The sequence below is a fragment of the Centropristis striata genome, chromosome 12 (assembly GCF_030273125.1).
Source record: "Centropristis striata isolate RG_2023a ecotype Rhode Island chromosome 12, C.striata_1.0, whole genome shotgun sequence".
NCBI lineage: Eukaryota > Metazoa > Chordata > Actinopteri > Perciformes > Serranidae > Centropristis > Centropristis striata.
The window spans coordinates 12,648,874-12,666,907 of record NC_081528.1 but is presented as its reverse complement, the minus strand read 5'-3'; the positions used below and the strand labels follow the sequence as shown (position 1 = coordinate 12,666,907).

At 37.9% G+C, this 18,034-nt stretch overlaps 2 protein-coding genes across 2 annotated transcripts in view; one reads left to right on the top strand and one right to left on the bottom strand.

Annotated features, from left to right (window-relative positions):
* The window catches only part of etfdh (electron transfer flavoprotein dehydrogenase), a 20,159-nt gene extending 10,472 nt beyond the window's left edge, over positions 1-9,687 (top strand). The window contains exons 11-13 of the mRNA XM_059345894.1: positions 2,153-2,335; positions 2,725-2,946; positions 8,986-9,687. Coding sequence (XP_059201877.1) covers positions 2,153-2,335; positions 2,725-2,946; positions 8,986-9,149 — 569 coding nt within the window. The 3' untranslated portion in view covers positions 9,150-9,687. The remainder of the gene's footprint in view (positions 1-2,152; positions 2,336-2,724; positions 2,947-8,985) is intronic.
* Positions 9,568-18,034, bottom strand: ppid (peptidylprolyl isomerase D). The gene is made up of 10 exons (XM_059345895.1): positions 17,750-18,034; positions 16,240-16,380; positions 15,653-15,759; positions 15,200-15,388; positions 14,832-14,954; positions 14,356-14,462; positions 13,205-13,346; positions 12,552-12,638; positions 12,108-12,150; positions 9,568-10,237 (listed from the first exon to the last, which is right to left on the bottom strand). The coding sequence occupies exons 1-10, from the start codon at positions 17,832-17,834 to the stop codon at positions 10,149-10,151; spliced, it is 1,113 nt and encodes a 370-aa protein (XP_059201878.1). The 5' UTR covers positions 17,835-18,034; the 3' UTR covers positions 9,568-10,148.

The window sequence follows — 18,034 nt, the reverse complement described above, 5'->3', positions numbered from 1 at the left end:
TTATTGCTTCCCTCAATACTAATAATTGGTTATATATTTTCCTGTTAGTATATTTACATAACCAACTCTATGCTTTCCTAAATCTTCTTAATACTTTCGCAGTACCATAAGGCGTGCATGAGGGAGTCACCATATAAGTTGCACTTTAAACATTTATCTGATGATGTGTTATCAAACTTGGTTATTTTATCTCTAGTATAGTAGTACCTTGTCGTTACCTTAAACTATATTAGGCGCAGATTTTCATTAGTGGTTAATTTGTATGTTAGTGACAAGCATTCTTTTCATTTTTCTTTAACATCAACACCTAAGTCTTCAGTCCACTTATTGTATATATTGTCTAATGTATCGCTGTTTTCCACGTTTATCAGCAAATTGTACATAGAACCAATCAGTCTCCTCTTTTTGGCGCTTTTGCTTAAGATATTGGATATTTCAGGACTGGTTTTCTTTTTCCAAATCAAAATTGCGAGTAATCCAGTTTTTCAGTTGCATATACCTAAACAATTCTGTACCTTTTTAGGTTATGTTTACTTTTTAATTCGCTGAAAGCTACCACAGTGTCGTAATTTGTAACCTTTGACAACTTCTGAATTCCTTCTTTTATCCATGTTTCCCTGTGTAGCTGCGTGTTCTGTATGTTAATTGATGGATTATTCCATATCACTATGTGTCTGGGAAGCCCTGTTTCTTGATGGAGATTTTTTTTAAATTCTATTCCAAATATATATTAAATTGTTGAACCATTTGTCATAAACTTTCAAATGTACTTTATTTATTTTTCTCTTAAACATTTTTGTAAATGTGTCCTGAATTGATGGATTGCTCTCAGGTGAATCTTGACATTCACTAATGAAGGGGGATGTGTGGAGCATTAATCAGCCAGTTCTTTAAAATATCTCAGAGGTGCATTGAATGAACCTTTTTAAGTGGCAGGCATATACAGACAAAGTGCAAAAGTTTCTGTACGGAAGAACAACAAGGAAAACAACAGTATGAGTAAGGCTGCATTGCAAGGGAAGATGTTGGGATGATAATTTGTACCCTGATAAAATTGGAATTAGGAGCTGCAGAAAGATTGCACTATAATTTCACACATCTCTGCTTATAAAGCTCTGCCAAACTGCTGTTTTTTATGTTTACATTTTGTTTCTGTGTTGTTGTTTTTTCTTTTGCTCTATGCAGTGTCGTAAAACATTTATTTTCCCTTTTGTATGGGGTCTGTCAACAAATTACAGTGCAGGCAGGTAAGGCGTAAACGTGAATCCTGTCCAATCTCTTACAGTCAGTGTCCCACATACAGTAATATATAACCTTGTACTTTTGTAATCGATGTATGCCATACAAAAAAGTGCAGCCATGTGCTTTTTCAGTCCTATTCATCAAAACCCTAGCCATAGTTTATATTAGAAAATACTAATGGTACACATATAACACAATAACACAAGGACTCATTATTGACTGATATACTCACTGAAATCAATATTTGCTTGTGAGAAATGAACTATGGATTTCAATCTGCTTAAGATGCAGGCTATTGCAGGCAATTCATTGTGTTCTGCTGCATGCCTGCACTGTTTAGCAAATGTTAAGGATGATTTGAAAAATGTACCAAAGCAACTCAAAGTAATTTAAATTTCGTTAAAACTTATGAGTTTTTGCATGTTAGTTCTGTGTGGAAGAAAGAGAATTGTAATTTTTTAATAATTGGTTCACCCAAATTGAGCCTGGAATTGTGCATGCTCAATTGCTGGGGCACTTAATGGGATGGAGGCATTGTTAATGCACCTGTGTTTTCCTGCTTTGATAGGATAAAATGTCTGCCATGAAAATTGTCTATTGTGCTGTGCGATTATTTTTGGGTTTCTGTACCAGAGTTTGAAGTTTTCCGCAGTTGAAATTTTGGTTAAGAAACTGTGTCAAAGTTGAAAATGAAAGTCCGTATACCTGACTGATTTTTATTTGAAATGTAAAATGTTAGCCTCCATATTGATAGAAAAGTGTCAGAGCAGGGTGAATCTTGATGTAATTATTTACTTGGCAAGGTCAGAACGTTGCAGAATTGTTAACATGACAACAACAGAGTAGAAATGAAATGACTCGTCTTTCTTTAAATGTCTTTCGATTTCTTTCTTATTTCATGTCACCCCAGGGCTCCATGTACCTGAGTATGCTGAGACCTTGAAGAATTCATGGATATGGAAAGAGCTGCACGCAGTAAGAAACATCAGGCCGTCCTTCCACAATTACTTCGGCCTGTATGGTGGAATGGTCTACACTGGAATCTTCTACTGGATCTTCAGAGGAAAAGAGCCATGGACACTCAAACACTGTGGTGAGTTTCACTGTACAGTGTTGTGTGAACTCAAACAGTTGTAGAAATAAGAATCAGTGACATGAAAAGAAAAGGAAAAGCTTTGGGTTCTTTTTAAATTCTGAAATGTTTGATTTTCTCCAACCTCATTGCAAGGAACTTGGTTTTATTTATTCATACATTTTATTTATGCATATAGCAATAGTTGAGGTCACTGTAGTCTCCATGGCTCCAGGTTAATGTATAAAGAATTCAAAATGTACAGCAAGGCTGGTTGGAGGTTCATTCTGCTGCTGCAGATAAGCAGCACAACACAATTCCTGTGGGTTGTCTTTAGGTAAGGTATTAGGTCATCTTATCTCAGCAGGGAAAATCAACACTGTAACCCCCCCATGTTCGATCTGTTTCAGGCCTTGACGCAGACCAGCTGAAACCAGCTAAAGATTGTACACCGATTGAATACCCCAAGCCTGACGGAAAGATAAGCTTTGACCTGCTTTCCTCTGTGGCTCTGAGTGGCACCAACCACGAGGGAGACCAGCCCCCCCATCTGACCCTAAAGGATGACGGCGTCCCGGTTGACAGGAATCTGGGTATATATGACGGACCTGAGCAACGCTTTTGCCCTGCAGGTAACTCCATCATGGGCTCTGAAGAGCAGAACCACACAATCTCACAGGGTGCAGATAACAGATAATCCTTTTCTCATAGTATAGTGAGAAAGTAAATCTTCTGTTTTGTTGCACACAGTCTCACACCAACATTAAAGTTACAAAGAAATCACAGGTTTGAATGTCAAATTGCACTGAAGAAAATCTTTTTATTTTATTTTAGTTTTTTAATGTCAATAACAGTCAATCGAAAAGAATATTTGCATGTTAATTGACTAAAAAATAATAATTTGCAGCCCTAAATTTAATCTAATTCCTGTAATTTGAAATACACTTGATAATTTTGTCTTTATAGTTGTTTAAATTCACATTGTGGTGTTCATACCTGTTGGTTAGGTCTGGATTAATGCAGACCACTTTTCAAGGTCAGTTATTTTTTTAGTTAATCCTCTGAGACCCACATAGAGCAGTGTAGCAGCAAATGACTTGAAAATTAAAAAAAAATTCCCACATTGTTTAAATTACACCCCATAAGTTATAGAAGCATATAAAATCAGCATCGCAAAATGTTGAAATGACTTTAGCAACAAAGTTAGCTTGCAGCGATGTAATGAGTAACCAGTGGCTACAAATCCTATACAGTACCATCAATTCCTCCTCTTAAGCACCTTCCTTTTTATTTAATCCTAAATGTTGACTTTGGTCAACTAATTTGGACAAAAAAAGTCTCTTTAAAATAGCAGTTTACTTTCTGCACCATTTGTATAATATCTAAAATAGTTCTGACCCTGAGCTGTTCAGATAATGATTGTGTTAAAAATATAGTTTGTCTGGGCTGGTGTTACTTTAATCATACCACTATGGCAGACCAGATAGAGGAAAGTGGTAGAAAATGTAGAAAAGTTGATTCTTGAGCAAGAAATGTTTTTTTTTATATGATTGGAATCTCCACCGACATGCTAATTGAAATTGGCATTGCGATTGTTGGTGAGAAAAGCTGCCTCAATATACCTCACCGTCCTCCAAAATGTATTGCAATAGCTATGTTTCACTCAGTAGAGGGCTGTATATTATGCATATTTAAAAAACATTATGCAGTAATCAAATACTTTGCACAAAAATGTTTATATTTTAACCTGAATTGATCAACAAAACTACTAAATACCCATATATATATTGGGTTTCAGCTAAAAACCCAATATATATGGGGGTAAGTAGTGGTATATATATAGTGGTTAAGTTACTCTTTTAATGACTAATTCATAATCAAAATTATTGTCAATTACTTTTTTGACAATAAGCAGCACTCCAGACACTCCAGGCAAAGTTAATCACAGTTTTAATTTGGAGAAAAAAAAAACAGACAACCAAACCGTAATAAAAGAGCGATCACTTTTATCTTTTTAATTAACAATATCCTTCCTGGTGGGAACAGACTGGACTTTGATGAAAAATGTGTCATCGATGTAGATTGTTCAGTCAGCAGCAGCAAATTTTTACAATCAAAAACAAATCTTAAAAAGTACAAAGAATAAAAGTTTGTTTGCTGAAGAAATTACTTGCAATGATTAAAACCCTTCTCAGAGCCGTATGAATTTACTCGAGGTCGAATGTTGTCACATTGCTTCCTTTTGAATTGTTTTGAAACCAAAGGTGTGTGTGTGTGGGCAGAGGCTATGCTAACAACATGGACAAATGGAGCATGACAGTCGTGCTCTTTGTGGCTCACAGAGTGAGCCACGACCAAGAGTGAGGGAGATTGGATAAAGCAGGAAAGCAATTACTTTAGAAACTCTGTGCATGCTTCAGCTTTGGGTTAGGAAGGTTAATAATTCCTATAATTAGGTACATGCTCAGCATTGTTGGCTGGCATGAATCAACAGTTTTGTCAAAAAATTTTAAATGTTGTTAGTGGCAAAAAGCATAAGGTAATTGTGACAGCTCAATGCTGTTATATCATCACAGCTTTACTGTTTTTCAACCCTGACCTAATTAAACCTCATCTATAGTTACATATCAAGCATCACTAATGGACGACTCTGTTGTTGGCAGAGGCCATTAAGCCACCATGACATTGAAGCATCTCGGGGCATGTATGGGCAGAAATGGAATATAATATTCATAATAGGGAAGTTAATAATTAAAGTATATAAAGTCAGAATAACATTTGACATATAATAATAACATTTAACCGTTTACTGACAACAAGAATTTTGACCAAATCATACTCTGTTAAATGATAACAAAAATTTAAGACAGTAAATGCAATTCATGGGAGCAACACATTCAACCATATGTGCGTTTCATTGCAGAGCTTAAGCACCTATCAGCAGCACCTAATTTAAAAAGAAAAAAATTGCTTAATATGTAAATTATTCATGTCGTAGTGAGAGTGACATGACTGAGGCCAGTATATAGACTTTGGGACGTAGCTGCATGTTTCTCCAACACTGCATGCAACATTGTGGCTATGTGACCAGTACAAGTCTGCAGTGCTCTGCGAAAAGCAAGAAGTGTGTCCCAGCCTGTGAGCTTAGACTCAGTTGCCTGCTCCTCTATTAAGAGGGTTAATGATCACTTAACAAGGGTCAGCTAGCTCTCCCAAAAAAGGGTCAAAATTAGCATCCCTCATTCAAAACCATTTTTCCGTTGGTGTATAATCACCCGCAACTCAGAATAATTTGTTTTTGGTAGCTTATAGTGAGCTTCATATCTATATAGGGAGCTGGGCCTCCTCCATGCCATGTCCCAAACACCTACTCTCGAGGGGGCCTTTTTCATTTTGACGTGACTTAAAGGCCACCGTAATCTTAGAATTTTGTTTTCAGTTAATTCCAATCTGCAACCTCGCCACTAGATGCCACTAAAGCCTACATACTGCTCCTTTAACACTGTAGTGTATGTTAAGGCTTTAGTCTTAAATAACTTGTGTACAACCTTTGCTAATGGCCCGGTAGAGGCTTGTTACCTGTACTAATTGACATTTTTTGGAAAAAAAATCTCTACACCACAATGCACCCAAGGCTTCATAGATCAAAGCCATTGAAATAAGCAATTTCAAACAACTGTTTTAAGACTAAATATGATCAACTAGACTCCCTTTATCTATGAATCAGTAATGATCAATTTAATCATGGATGTTGTAAAGAGAGCCAGTAAACCTTTTGCTACTGCAGTAGACTTTAACGGTCAGGTCAATGTGTCACATCTTTAACGGAATGCATTAAGGCAAACATTGAAAGCCCTTTTATGAAAAGCTTTATAAAAATAGGACGCTCAGTTGTTCAGACATTGCACTGCTGCTGTTAAGAGCTCACACACTGTTTTATCCCCATGTTTCTTGGTAACATGACAAGTGTTTCCAAATATACTTAAAAGCCTGGTTTTTGTTTGGCTTTCTAGACTTCCAGCTAAGGTTCACCATCTTAAATTCTCACCTTTCATCCTTTGGTATATAGGCGGGTTTATTACTTGTTGTAGTGTGTCTTGGTGGTCGAAATATATATATATTTTTTATATTTTTTATTGCTACATGGCAAACAAGGTACCAGTAGGTGCAGTAGATTCTCAGAAAACCAACAAGACCCAGCATTCGTGATATGCACGCTCTCGCACGCTGTGAAATTGGGCAATTAGTTGAAAGGGGTGTGTTAAAAAAATAGCAGTGTGGCATTCAATCAGTGAGGTCATCAATTTTGTGAAAAAACAGGTGTGAATCAGGTGGCCTCTATTTAAGGATGAAGCCAGCACTTGTTGAACACGCATTTCTCTTTGAAAGCCTGAGGAAAATGGGTCCTTCAAGACAATGTTCAGAAGAACGGCGTACTTTGATTAAAACATTGATTGGAGAGGGGAAAACTTATAAAGAGGTGCAAACAATTATAGGCTGTTCAGCTAAAATGATCTCCGATGCTTTAAAATGGAGAGCAAAACCAGAGACACGTGGCAGAAAACGTAAGACAACCATCAAAATGAATGGAAGAATAACCAGAATGGCACAAGCTCAGCCAATGATCAACTCCAGGATGATCAAAGACAGTCCTCAGACAAGGAGTTACCTGTAAGTGCTGACAGTTAGAAGACGTCTGTGTGAAGCTAATCTATTTACTAGAATCCCTCGCAAAGTCCCTCTGTTAAAAAAAGGCATGTGCAGAAGAGGTTACAATTTGCCAAAGAACACATCAACTGGCCTAAAGAGAAATGGAGGAACATTTTGTGGACTGATGAGAGTAAAATTGTTCTTTTTGGGTCCAAGGGCCGCAGACAGTCCATTTTGTCATGTTTCCCCTACTATGGTGTTGGGCCTATTTATCACATACCAGGGATCATGGATCAGTCTGCATATGTCAAAATACTTGAAGAGGTCATGTTGCCTTATGCTGAAGAGGACATGCCCTTGAAATGGGTGTTTCAACAAGACGATGACCCCAAACACACTAGTAAACGAGAAAAATATTAGTTCCAAACCAACAACATTGATGTTAGTGAGTGGCCAGCCCAATCCCCGGACCTTAATCCAATTGAGAACTTGTGGGGTGACATCAAAATGCTGTTTCTGAAGCAACACCAAGAAATGTATGAATTGTGGAATGTTGTTAGAGAATCTTGGAGTGGAATAACAGCTGAAAGGTGCCACAAGCTGGTTGACTCCATGCCACACAGATGTGAAGCAGTTATAAAAAACTGGTTATACAACTAAATATTAGTTTAGTGATTCACAGGATTGCTAAATCCTAGAAACAAAAAAGTTTGTACAGTCAACGGCAGACACTGCTATTTTTTTTAACACACCCCTTTCAACTAATTGCCCAATTGCACAGCCTTAAGAGCGTGCATATCACGAATGCTGGGTCTTGTTGGTTTTCTGAGAATCTACTGCACCTACTGGCACCTTGTTTGCCATGTAGCAATAACAAATATACTAAAAACCTGGATTAATCTGGTTAGTCACATTGGACTGCTATTATTTTGAACACTACTGTAAGTCTGTGTGCAGAGGATGCTGTGACAAACTATAGTACTTTTGACTTTATATATGGATTACAGTTGCTGCCTCTGCTTTGTTGGAGATGTGATGTAGTTTTGCTTTGGATTCCTTCACCAACCAGGCTTTATATTTGGAATTGTCAGGCCAGCCGTTGGTGGTCGATCAGTCCACACATCTTGCAGTATGAGCAGAGCAGCTGTGCGTAGGAGTGTGAGGTCACAAACCTTTTGGATGACATTAAGCTCGCTAGGCCTGCCCTCTTTCACACAGTGGTAAACATTATGGCTGCACTGGCTGTCTGCTACAGACACCATGAAAACACTCTTGTATTATTTTTTAGAAAATCTAAATGTAATACTTAAGACAAAAGAAGGAGTGGCATAAGTAACACACATATTTTTCCATTCTTTTTCCCCCCAACCTTATTCAGACATGGACATGATTTAACTCAAATTTCATACTGTTCTGTCTCATGCAGGAACACTTGATATTTTAAGCTCTTAATTTTACCACAGAGAAAAAATTAGATTAGCAATTAAAGGATTTTTCACAGTTGATGACACAATGATTTAGATGGCAATGACAATAAAAGACAATAAAAGCAGTTCTGCAATAAGCAATATTGCACAAAACACTGGTACATCTTGATACCTGTAACTTTATTTTTTTTTACTTTCTTAAAAACGACTTAGCCACTGAAGGAGTAGCATGTGTGACTTATTCATGGCTCTATAAAGTGGTCATAGAAATGTATAAACTAGGAGGAAACGGTGTGTATCAAAGTGCATTGTCTGACTTTTTTCTTAAATAAAACTGCAACATCATTCATACAGCTGGGAAGTTAAGACTCACTTGTGCTTCTGAGCTATTGGTGCTAGAGCAGTTCATCAACAACGTCTCATATGAGAACTAATGATGTTGCATTGATAACTTGTTCTATTCATTATGGTTAACATTGTAATGTTCCAGTTCAAATCCTGGATTTCAATGGAAATAGTTCACATCCATCACTTCAGTGTGTCTGTTTTCTAACTTGTTTACTTTTCTCTCCACCAACCCTCCATCCCTCCCAGGTGTGTACGAGTATGTTCCCCTGGAAACGGGAGATGGGATGAGATTGCAGATAAACGCTCAGAACTGTGTCCACTGTAAGACCTGTGATATCAAGGACCCGAGCCAAAATATCAACTGGGTTGTGCCTGAAGGTGGTGGAGGACCAGCCTACAATGGAATGTGAACATCTTGGGGTTCTTTTTTTTTTTTTAATCTCTTTGTCAATAACTATAACCTTCAAGTATCATGCATTCAGAGTTGCAGTGCTTACCAGTGAATGGAAAATGTGCCTAAGTATTGAGCAGAAAATAAGTAAATAGCGGTTTATGAGTATGAAAAAGAAAGGAAAATGTTAGAAATACAACTGCATTTTTCATAGAAAAGGCAGTTGGATATTAAGTTAACGATGTGGCACAGGGGTTATGCACCCATGCTAAATAGAGGACCATATCAAACTGAAGTTAGAAGTCACAATTTGCTGTTTCTGCTTTAAAATCCACAATATGGACATTTAACACAGAAAAGAAAGCTAAGTGGCACTAAACTGGAATAGTTAATATATTTCCTTCACAATGTCATACTTGAAAAAGCAAACATGCGGCTCTCATTTTTATTTCAGCATTTATTCCAGGTATATTTGGACAACTTTTGATCCGCACAGTATTGTACATAAAATCATTAGATGATATCACAGTAATGAATAAAGAACTCTTGACTGTTAACCTTTTCATTTATTGACCTCTGTAAAAAAAACCAAACATAAATAAAAACAGATTGATGTACTTTAAATGTCCAAGGGCACTGTATCAAAATCCCTACCATGAAACAATATGACATACACAACTTTGTTTTTCTGAACTACTTGAAAACCCCAGAACAAGAACCAGTGTTAAGTGTTAACCCAGTTTTTCAGAGCAGTGGAGTCAGCCATGCATCAGACAAACGCTCAGACTTATTCATTACAGTGAAGACACTTGTCAGAATTAAGACAGGTCAAAGCTTATAACAGTTATTCCCTTAAAACAACACAGACGGTGAGAAATATGCCCGCTTGAAACATGAAAGGACCTGCCCATTTTCACCTGGTTACAGCCTCCTTATCTGAGTGCAGCTTCCCACATAGAGATGACTTCAAATATTGACAAACGTTAACAAGAATTCACTGCTTCACGAGGTGAAATGTTCATGCAAACATTTTGGCATAGATTTTCTTTTCCTTCTCCTTCTCCTCTTGGATTTTCAGCTGCACCCTCTTCATCTCGTTGCCGATAGCTGTCAAAAGAAACCACTTTGAATTAGTTCAACAAGTAAATCGATAAATCAAATTTAATGTTTGTCTCACTGAGACTTCAAACACGTTTCTGATGCACGTGTCCACTTTGTTGCATTTTATGTCTTTTTCGCCACACTGTCAATTTCACATTAAAGATAGCCTGCACCTGAAGGCACAGAGCATGAAGTGCACTGATAGCTCTTATCTCCTTGCTGGCAGCCAATAAACTGCTGCTTAAAATATCAAGAGGATTGCAACACCATCAAAACGCAGAGAAAAGGCTCCAGATTTGCAGAGTCTGATCCCACCCAGAACACTCAGACATTTAGATATAGGCGTCTAACCAAAAGCTAACAGTATGATAAAAGATGGAGTTACCAGGAAACCGTTGCTTATAAATATCAGGTTCGCCAGATGCAGTGTTTTGTTTGATTTATAAATTTCTGCGCACATGAACAACCCTCATTTTTACACCCACAATTAGTAATTAATGGTGTTAGAAAAAAACTTCCTTTTGCATATGTAATTGTGCCCCCTCCACCATTCATCAGACATGTGTGCAGTTTCACCGACTGTCACATTGGCACTGTTCTCCAAAAGAAACCCTGTCATTATACACAGCTGGGGCTGTTTGTAGCATCTGTGACACCAATTCATCATGTTTCTGCAAAATCATCACTGCTGTAACTACTCAATGATGGCTCAAAAAAGTAGCCAAAAAGCAATTAAAAATATAAGGGCGGCTGTTGCTCTGTTGGTAGAGTGACCGCTTATCGATCGGAAGGTCGGTGGTTCGATCCCAGACCATGGCAGCCTACATGTCGAAGTATCCTTGGGCAAGATACTGAACCCCAAATGGCTCCCGATGCTGTGTTCATCGGTGTGTGAATGACAACCCAATGGTGGTAGGTGGCACCAGTGTGCCCTGGTAGCCTCGGCCACCTGTGTGTGTGTGTGCGTGTGCGTGTGCGTGTGTGCGTGCCCGTGCGCGTATGCTCAAGTACCATGCATTTTCACTCCACATTCTAGCTTTATAAAAAAACGGGATAAGGCGTATGCATGGTTCTGTGCTTATGTATTGTTTACACACCTGGTCCCAGCTGTGCCAGCTGATTGCTCAGTAAATAGGCTGCCAAACTGTTAAATACTGAACATAACCACGAAACTCCCAGTGCTCTTATTGTCACGTAAGTAAATGCAGTTCCTTAGAACCATAAAAGAGAGGATTTGTATCTGATGGTGGCTAATGCTCTTTTAATAACTTTAATCAGTATGAAAGTACAAATGACCAGTTTTATGTATGCTTAGTTGTAACTTCTTGAATACTCTAGGCACTAGATAGCGAATAATTTGATCATGAGTCACACTCAGATCAAAGTAGATGGATATAAATGTCCTTTAAAAAACTGGGACAGAAAGTGTGACAATCTTGTAGGTCAGTTACATCAGTTTTCACCACTGGTAGCTGAGGGAATGTTTTAGCACTGCAGCAGTGTTTGTAGCTTTTTGTGTTGGCAACAAAATCATCACAGTTGAGGATTTGTCCTATATCCTTAAAAGTTTAGTTCTCGGTCAATTTGCATCCTGAGATAGATGTTTTGGTTTCATGCTTGCCCCACAGAACACAGTTCACTCAATTCTCTGAATAAAGTTCAATTAGGGGGAACAGTAAACATTACAAAAGCAGGATGTTTTCCTGCAGTCCTAGTTGTCTCCATGATCTTGAATGCTAAGTTTGAATAATACATGGGAATTTGCATAAAATGCTAAAATTAATTAACTAAATATGCAAATGTTGGAAAATATTTGCTGCATTTCTTGGAAGAGGTGAAGATGAGAACAAACAGAGAATGAAGACAAATTCCCCACCTTTGTCTTCTGGAGCTATTCCCTGAGCTTTCTTCAGATCGATCTGAAAAGTGCAGGAAACAATTTGGTGAGTCAAACTGACCTCAGACTGTTTCAAATGCTGAACATCTCTAACGTCAATGCATCTGGATTTTGTTTATTATAAACTAGCACATGTAACAAATAAATAAGCACATGTATTTCTGTCTACCAAATGCTTAACTATAATACAAATACACTCCTATGCAATACAAATTTCTTCTCCTACAGCCAAACTATTATCCATCAGACAAAACTGAACAGGAGAGTCCCATGCTATGCTGTATAAAACCAGATGATCCGGCTATGCAATGGAAATCATGTACATAATGAACAGTTGTGTTGTCCATTATTTCATACAAAAGGCTTTGAATTATTTCATAAGATTAAAGAGAGTCAAAAGAGGGTTGCGTGTGTCGACTTTACCATGGCTTTGCTGTTCTCTTTTAAGCCCTGCCAGGCCTGGGCCCTCCGGAAAAGTGCCTTCGTGTTCGCTTGGTCCAGCTCCAGAGCCTGTAAGACACAACAGAAATATTCATCAGTTATTAAATTCTATGGCGATATTAATTTTTGAGTTAATTATTATTAAAGGCTAATTATATTTAACCCCTAACACTGATTATGAAGATTGGGTCCAATCAAGAATTTAAGAGCATCTTTGCTAAAATTCTGGCAAATTGATTTTACCCTGCCAGAAGCAAAATTATGTCTAATTTTAAGATTAATAAAGGAAGTACAAGGTACATATGGGTGACATAAATAAAAAGCTACAGCCTTTACAGTGACCACATTTCCATCATCATCTTCATAAGACGAAATAATATGATAGAAACATAATAATAAATAGGGAATATCTTGTGGAGGAATAGTTTTCATCCCTACAACACACTTCCACAGACTTGATAAGAAGCACTGAAAATGTTCTGCAGGCTAGAGGTGGCCTAGTGCCAAACAAAGACACACAGGTTGGTTATTTTATTTTTTTACCTGCACGTGTATTATATGTCAGCAACTTCAAAAGACCAGTTCACCATGTTGATAAATCTGTTTCAACACATCACCCCCACTAACACATGTACCTCATTGCAGCTGTCCAGAGCTTCCTGCCACAGCTGCATCTTCAGATTACATGCTGCTGTGTTGAGGAAGCAGCTGAGGGCTATGGGCTCCAGCTTCAGCTGCGCCTCCTCCTCCAGCAGCTCTCCACTCACCTCCAAGTACCTGCAGAGGTAAAAATCACACTCATTGTTAGTTTAGGAGCAGATTGTTGCCTATTCAAACATTGTTGCTCGACTAGTCGGTCAGAAAGTTTTTTCTGCATATTCTTCTTCTACTTTCTTTGTTCCATATGAACTAATGTTTGAAGACAGGTGTGAGACACATTTCACAGAACTAGCACTGAAACAAGTCCAGCTACCTATTTCTGTTAAAAGGATGAAGCTTGTCATGTTCTGTATTTTTCTTGCTGTCAACAAATCCCATGAAATGACCAAAACTGACAATTAATCCTACTAACAGTGACTCCTTGTGTAGTTAAAGCCTGAAATAGCATACCATGGCCATGGGGGACTTGGTTTATTTTCACTCAAACCTCCACACACCTAATCCTACTGCTGTGTATATACTGACTAATCTGCAGATGAATAAATAGTCTCCCAGAATGCACTATTTACTCCCATTTGACAAACATTTGCCAAAAACTACCTAAAACCATTAGAGCCACTGTAATCACTGCCCTTTTAAAAAATAAAACAATACATCTGTGACTCATATTTAAAGAGTAGTGTCTTCAGTAGTAAAGGGGATTCAGGTTTGTTTCCACCAACAGACTAGGGAGATGCAAATTATAAAAAGATGGAAAAAGTGGAGTTGGTTTTGTTTTTTAGAGGATTTCCAACCATGATAATAATATAGAATTATTATATGCTTGTCATTTTGATTAGTTTGCTATTATAGCTGTTAAATATTTTTGAGCGGAGCTTTAGAGCAGTACATCTCCATAACTGCCTAGTAATAAACTACATGTTTTAATATGAAGTTCATACCATAGCAGACATCATATGGCCTCTATAAAATGAGTCACAAAGTTAATTTCAGTTTAAATGCATATTCAATTTATAAATGTAGAAAGATTGTCTGAGACGGCTTGAAAGGCTGCCAAATTCTCCCCTGTATTAAAAGCAACTGTACCGAAAGTAGTCCAAACACACACAGTGACACAGTATATTACCTGAGGGCTTTGCCATATTTGTTGACTGCAGCCTTCCAGTCTTGATTCTTAAAAAGACTGTTTCCAATATTCTTTACATCCTCGGCAACAGACAGAACTTTGTCGACCTGAAAGCAGAGGGCAGGAGACAGGTTGTAAACAAAATGTTGGTCAGACTTTTTACACCACGAAAGTGAGCACACTCAAAGTGTCAGTAATAATCCATCACCCTCTTTCTGGGGACAAGCCCTTGAATTTGTTTCCTAGTCGTTTTACAAAGCTTCCAGTGTTTGTTATGCTCAACACGTCCTGGATTTCAATAATGAAAGAGATATTGATCGTCTCATCTGATTTTGGATAAGACAAAAAAATGGGCACATTTCCCAAAAAGCCAGAGTAGTCCTTAAACAGAGGTCCCTTTAGAGCAGTCTGATGCTATCTGCCAAAGTTTAAACAAACTTCTTTCCTTGAAGATCAAAGACATGTCCCGTACTTACATCTTTAAGGTCAATGTCGGAGTCCTCTGGGAAGTCTGGGTGGGTGTCCCCTGATCCATCGGTTGCTGCAGCACCCCAGCTGTCCCCATCCTTATGCTCACCACAGTCTGATATGACACATGGCTTCAAAGGCAGGCATTGCAAAAGTTTTAGACAGGAAAAATGTATATGTGATGTTAGCAAAATAGGTCAGTAAACACAGTATACTCAGGAGCTTTGAGTATTTAAAATGTTAAGAATAAATCAGATTCTTAATTTGTACCAGTTGTCCTGCAGATTTTAAACTTACTGAGAGACAGAGTTACTTTTTTAAGACCAGGTGCCAACTCTGTAAAATTGTAAAGTCTATTTTACCTGAAAACATTTACCTTTACTGGGACGTCCTCGTTAGTGTCGATGGACTCCAGCAATTTTACGACTCCCATCCCTTTCAACACTTGTCCGAAGACAACATGCTTTCCATCTAAGTGTGGAGTGGGGACAGTAGTGATGAAGAACTGTGAGCCATTGGTGTTTGGACCAGCGTTGGCCATGCTTAGCAGACCCACTCTGTCATGCTACATGGTGAAGGAGAAAAAATGATTACAACATGCAAAAGATGGCACTATTAGCATATAGAAACAGGAAACAACAAGGGATGTTTGATTATTTCTGTTAGTCAAAAACACTAGTTTAAATGTATATGCCTTATTCTTATTGCCCATTTAGAAAATCACAAAAGAGGGAGAGAACTGAGATAGAGACAATGCAATACTCCAGTATACCATTAAAACATTGTTGCAGAACACGTATCATGGGGATTCTGGTTTTAAGTTGTTTACCTTGTAGTGGAAGTTTTCATCCTCAAACTTCTCCCCGTAGATGCTCTCACCCCCGGTCCCATTTTGGTTGGAGAAGTCACCTCCTTGAATCATGAATTTCTTGATGACTGCCGAAAAAACAAATTTACAGCAAAATTACTCTTCAGACAAACCAGAGTGTAAGTAAAAAGTGCTTTAGACTCCCTAATTTGAGAAGTCCTAAATGCACAATTGGCGTGTTAAAATCCAGTAAGTTCCTCTCCAATTTAAAAAGTTTTTAAGCATCAATAAGTCCCCTTTGATTTTGCAATATTCAGCCCGTACCTGTCAGTTTAACTGTCCAATATTGTGACTACTTTCCCCACTTAAAACTTAAAAAATGTATACAAGCATACAGTTTTATTTGTCATTATGTGGTGAAGTGACACCATAAAGAGCCATTTTCTAAAGGGTTTTCAATAAGTAAGCATCTTCAGTTTCTCCAAATGGCTCAACACATTCAATGTCCTTTTAGCTACTTCTGTGTTTTTGTGTGCGTATACTTTAACTTCACAGTTCCCCTACTAAAAGGAAATGCCACAATATAAGCAGATGTGGGGCCTGTTTACTTCTATGGAAGGGGCATCCTTTGAAGTGCAGCGGTTTCCCAGTCGATTTGCCAGTGCCTTTCTCTCCAGTGCAAAGTGCCCGGAAGTTTTCAGCAGTTTTAGGGGTGATATCAGCAAAAACTTCAAAAACAATTCGGCCAGCTGTAGAAGTAGAAAAAGAAGAAACAAGAAATCAGTGCAAGTCAATGCTTCTGATTGAACAGCTCCAGTATAGAGGAAATAGACTAGATGAAGTTACCATATCGTCACACTTAAAATAATCACCTAAGTCATTTTTTGTCAAAATTGTTTTTTTTTGCCTAAATCATCTCCTCATGACGCCGGCCACTTATGGTAAAATCACCTACGTCCTCAGTTGATCAGATCATGTGATTTTACCCCTTTAAGATAATCGCCTATGTCAAGTGTGTGACTTAAGCGGATTTATTATGCCTAAGTCAAAATAAAATGTGACTTAGGCAATTTTTTAACATGCCTTTGTGACTTAAGCAAGATATGATAACACTTTATAGTGAAGGTGTCTACATAAGAGTGACATGTGCGTGTTATAAACATGACATGGGATGTGTCATGAACATTGATGACACTTTGAAGTAACATTAATGCTCATGATACTTGTCATGTCATGTTTCTGACAGGCTTGCATGACTCTTATGTAGACACCTTCAAAATAAAGTGTTACCATATCTTGCTTAAGTCACAAAGGCATGTTCATAAAATTGCCTAAGTCATTTATTTCTCTTAAGTTACATAATTTACACACAGTGTTATTACTATGCCAATAGCCATCCATTGTTACATCCTTTTGAGTGAAATGATCGATAAATGTACTATGTTGCACTTTTGGTGAAGTTTTTTGTGTTTCCTGCAAAACTTGAAAAAATGACAGGCGATATTTTAACACTGTGACGATACACTTTCAACATACAATAATTACACCATTGCTATTTTCAAATAAACTAAGTCAGGGTGGTGCAGGGATAATGAGGTATTCCAGAAGCTTTATAAATGACCTAATGCTGCTAAGTATACTTTAGTCTCTTCAGGCAACAATCGGTTATTAAGCGGCAGCCAGTTCAATATCAATAAACAACTTGAGCTAATGTTAAGCTACCAACACAAATGATTAATCTTTGCCAACCACTAGGACCATTAACGCTATCTTACAATGGTATAGCAGCGGAGCTAAGGCTGAGGATGGCTAAATTTAACTACAAGTCATCCCAGACAACACAGCCACACGTGGTTCACACTCACAAGGTCTACATATTTAGTAATCTGATTCAACGATAGCTCATATTAAATATTTAGCGAGCTGTTAATTTCTATGTTTTACGGACGGGCTTGTTTGTAAGGTGCAAATCCTCTGGCAGCTAACATTACTAGCATAAATGAATCAGTTTCTACAAGTCACCAGAACTAGCCAGGGTTATGCTAAGCTACACAGGCTAACGTTTAACTGGCCCCTTTAAAAAGCTCTTAAGTGATATTAAAATTAAAAAATGCTGACCTCCTTCTCCGCCAATGTCTACATCGAAGAAGACGCGAGGGTTTTCGGGGTTTGAAGGCTTGTTTGGCGGTGTTGGGTGAGACATTTTTAAGGACAGGGAGACTTGTTTCGGCTAACTTAGCTAAACCCGGCCGGTGTGTGGACGCAGCTATATTTTCCGGTGAGCAACTTTCAAAATAAAAGTATAATGTTGAAAAAGCGTTGAAGAACTGTGATTTTTATGAGTGTGGTGAAACGGATTTCTGGTAGAGCCTTTGTTTGGCTTTCAAATATATTTAGACGAGA

Excerpts from the sequence above, each read along its gene's own strand:
- ppid (XM_059345895.1), bottom strand. The coding sequence starts at position 17,834 with ATGTCTCACCCAACACCGCCAAACAAGCCTTCAAACCCCGAAAACCCT. Across the intron at positions 13,347-14,355 it reads AAATATGGCAAAGCCCTCAG|GTACTTGGAGGTGAGTGGAG; the intron begins GTAATATACTGT and ends TTACCTCTGCAG. Across the intron at positions 12,151-12,551 it reads AAGAGAACAGCAAAGCCATG|ATCGATCTGAAGAAAGCTCA; the intron begins GTAAAGTCGACA and ends TGCACTTTTCAG.